The 3,311-nt window shown below is 35.2% G+C and overlaps 2 protein-coding genes across 2 annotated transcripts; both read left to right on the top strand.

Moving 5' to 3' along the window:
- Nucleotides 1-390: 390 nt before the first annotated feature.
- Nucleotides 391-1,119, top strand: LOC112454980. The gene has a single exon (XM_025016643.1). It carries the CDS (start codon nucleotides 391-393, stop codon nucleotides 1,117-1,119), a length of 729 nt encoding a protein of 242 aa, XP_024872411.1.
- On the top strand, nucleotides 1,082-3,301 carry LOC112454979 (putative nuclease HARBI1). Its single transcript, XM_025016642.1, has 4 exons — nucleotides 1,082-1,791; nucleotides 2,072-2,368; nucleotides 2,551-2,759; nucleotides 2,942-3,301. Exons 1-4 carry the CDS (start codon nucleotides 1,489-1,491, stop codon nucleotides 3,234-3,236), a joined length of 1,104 nt encoding a protein of 367 aa, XP_024872410.1. The 5' UTR covers nucleotides 1,082-1,488; the 3' UTR covers nucleotides 3,237-3,301.
- Nucleotides 3,302-3,311: the final 10 nt, after the last annotated feature.

Raw genomic sequence — 3,311 nt, 5'->3', positions numbered from 1 at the left:
AAAGGGTTCTAGATTTAAGGTGGTAATACTGTGTGAGCGCTGCTACCGTGAGCATAAATATTGAAAAGGTTCTAGCCTTAAAGTGGTAATACTGGGATGGCGCTGCTATTGTGAGCGTGGGCATTGAAGAAGGTCCTTAATTTAGGTTGGCAGAAGTGTGTAGTAGAATGTACGAAGATCGGTAGCGCGTGCACGTAGAAAACAAGACTCTGTACGAAAATCTTATCGTTATTATATAAACAGTTTAAGTTCTCGCTGGATATACTTCTTCCGTTCACCTCTCTTATCCCGATTATCCTTCGATTATTAACATTTTTGGCGACCGTGACAGGACAGTGAGTGAAGGATATAATCGTCGGGTTGTGTCGCGTGTGAAATCGAGCATCCAAGATGGAAGCTGCAAAGAAGAAACGCACCGTAATGCGAACGGCTTTCACGCGCGCGTTGAACGACTTAGTTCTGAGAATAACGGATGCGAATACAGGCGCCACGGATCTGACCGAGCTACAAGTATTTCTACAAGTTCTCGAAGAAAAGAACAAGGCGTTAGAAGAGGCCAATTCGGTCTACATTACGTGCCTGATAGAGACGGAAAATGTGAAGACAGAGACAATCGATGCGGAGATGACGAGCAATGACGAATACAAGCGCAAATATATACGTGCACGGATGGCTGCCATGACACATTTACCGACCGCGGCGAACAATGCCGGGAACAATACTATGAACTCGGTAGTCGATAAGACACATCTCGTCAGCGCCCAACCTATGATAAAACTGCCTAAAATCGAATTGAAAAAATTCAGCGGGGACGTGAAGGAATGGCTGCCCTTCTGGTCGCAATTCAAAAAGATACACGAGGATGCTAACATCAACAAAGGAGACAAGTTTCAGTATCTACTACAGGCGATGACACCAGAGTCGCGTGCAGCTGAACTAGTTGCCAGTTTCCCTCCCATCGAAGAGAACTATGACGGTGCAATCGCAAGTTTAAAGAATCGTTTCGGCCGGGACGAAGTGCTTGTGGAAGTGTACGTGCGCGAGCTTCTCAAGCTGGTTATGCAAAATGTGATGAAGGGCGGTATTCATAGTCGCTTCTTATATTTAAGATCGTCTTAAGTTCGATCTTAAGATGCCCTCTAGATTCACAGACAGTGAATAAGACAGAACTCAAGAGAAAGTTCAAGCTGTGACTTATGAAAGTCTATCTTATTTGAAGGCAATCTTAAGACGTTTCAACGGGATTCATGAACATATCTTATTTCACATAAGCATCATCTTAAGATTATCTTATTACTGTCAAATTCATAATCATTTAAGATGATCCTAAGCATTTCTCTAGCAAGACAAAATCGGTTAAAATCCAAGTCGAGTTAAAAGTAGACTTAAGATATTCTTATATATTTACCAGTAAAGTGTAACAGCTTTTTAAGTGATACAAATCGTTATTTTTATCTTTGATGTGACAAATTCGATATTTTGTTTAAAATGGAAATAGAGAACATAAGAAATATTAATTTAGATGAAATGGATGAAATCGATTTTGACGACGATGGAGGTTATGTACTACGAGCTCCGAAAAGATACATAAGAGACTGGATGAATCCGTTTGAATATTATTACAACCGAGAATTTAAAAGGCGGTTTAGGTTTAATAAAGAGTCTATTCTATATGGAATTCTACCTAAGATAGAAAATGAACTAATACGTGATAATAACCGTGGCCTTCCTATTCCTCCACTGTGTCAATTGTTAATTTGTCTACGATTCTATGCAACAGGCAGTTTTCAAGTAAGTATGTAATTATATACGTAATTATATAATAAAACATGTAAGATATAATATATATATATAGGGTGTTTTCCATTTATTGACACAAGTCGACACAAATATCATTAGAAATCTTTCTTTGCATTCAATGAGTAACAAGGCAGAGACACTTGTGTCTACTTGTGTCAGTAAATAGAAAGCACCCAATTATGTATAAGAAAAATATAATTATTTTAGAGAATGTTTTACACAAATCTTTTTTGCAATATTATGGTATTAATATAGTTTAATATTTTTGCAGCAAGTACTTGGAGATACGATAATCGTCTCACAGCCAACTGTTTCAAGAATAGTTTTTCGAGTATCTCTACTTTTAGCAAGACTCTTAAATGAAATTATAAAGATGCCTTCTTCACCAGATGCCATACAAGAAAATAAAAGACTTTTTAAAGATATTGGACGTGGTAATAGAGGTATTGGTTTGCCTGGTATCGAAGGAGCAATTGATTGTACGCATATACGCTTAGTCGGTACTAATTTTCATAACGTTGAGGAAATTTACAGAAACCGAAAGGGATATTTTTCTTTAAATGTACAGGTATGTATAAATAGACTTGTAAATATACAATTATTGTAACGGCATAATTTTTTAGAAAAAACAGTTATTGATTATTATATGTTATATAATTGATGTTAATATAATTAATGTTATTATATACATATTTTGCTATAAATATTAATACTTACTAATCATATTTTCTTTTATGTATCTGTATACAGGCTGTCGTAGGCCCTAGAACAGAATTTCTGGATATTGTACCAGAATGGCCAGGTGGACAGCATGACAGTCGAATTTTTCAAAACTCTAGGATATACATGAGATATGTTGAACGGCAACTTACAGGTACTCTAATAGGAGATGCTGGGTATCCTTGTCTACCATTTCTTTTAACTCCAATTCAAAATCCACGAACAGAGGAGGAAAACGCGTTAGTATTATATATTTGTAATAATTCATCATTTTGAAATTCTAATTTGCTATATATATATATAAGAATATTGTTACCAACTGTTAAAATTATTGTCAAAAATGTTTTTAAAAATATTTAAAAAATACAGCTAATTTAGGGTTTATAAATTTAATATTAAATACAAATATTTCTTATTACAGTTACAACGTACTTCATAGAAGAACACGTCAGGTTGTCGAAAGAACGTTTGGAGTTTGGAAGCGTAGATTTCCATGCCTATCGAGAGGGTTAAGCAACAAGTTGATTTGTTCAACTACAATTGTAGTCGCTTGTGCCGTACTACATAATTTGGCATTAACCTTTAGTGACATTTTAGAAGAGGAAGAACAAGAAGAACAATATAATGAAATCGATATGCCAAATAATGAACCACATTGGCAACCGGGTGAAGGTTTTGCGATAAGAGCAGCACTTATTGAAAGACTGTTCAGATAAATTATATAAAATATTTCAATAAGAATTGTATATACAGAAAAGTTGTATTTTATATAGATAATATGGACAAGTTAC

The sequence above is a fragment of the Temnothorax curvispinosus genome, unplaced genomic scaffold, assembly GCF_003070985.1.
Source record: "Temnothorax curvispinosus isolate PA1 unplaced genomic scaffold, ASM307098v1 QBEX01005614.1, whole genome shotgun sequence".
Lineage (NCBI taxonomy): Eukaryota > Metazoa > Arthropoda > Insecta > Hymenoptera > Formicidae > Temnothorax > Temnothorax curvispinosus.
The sequence above is the reverse complement of the archived record's forward strand: the minus strand, read 5'-3'. Positions and strand labels throughout refer to the sequence as shown.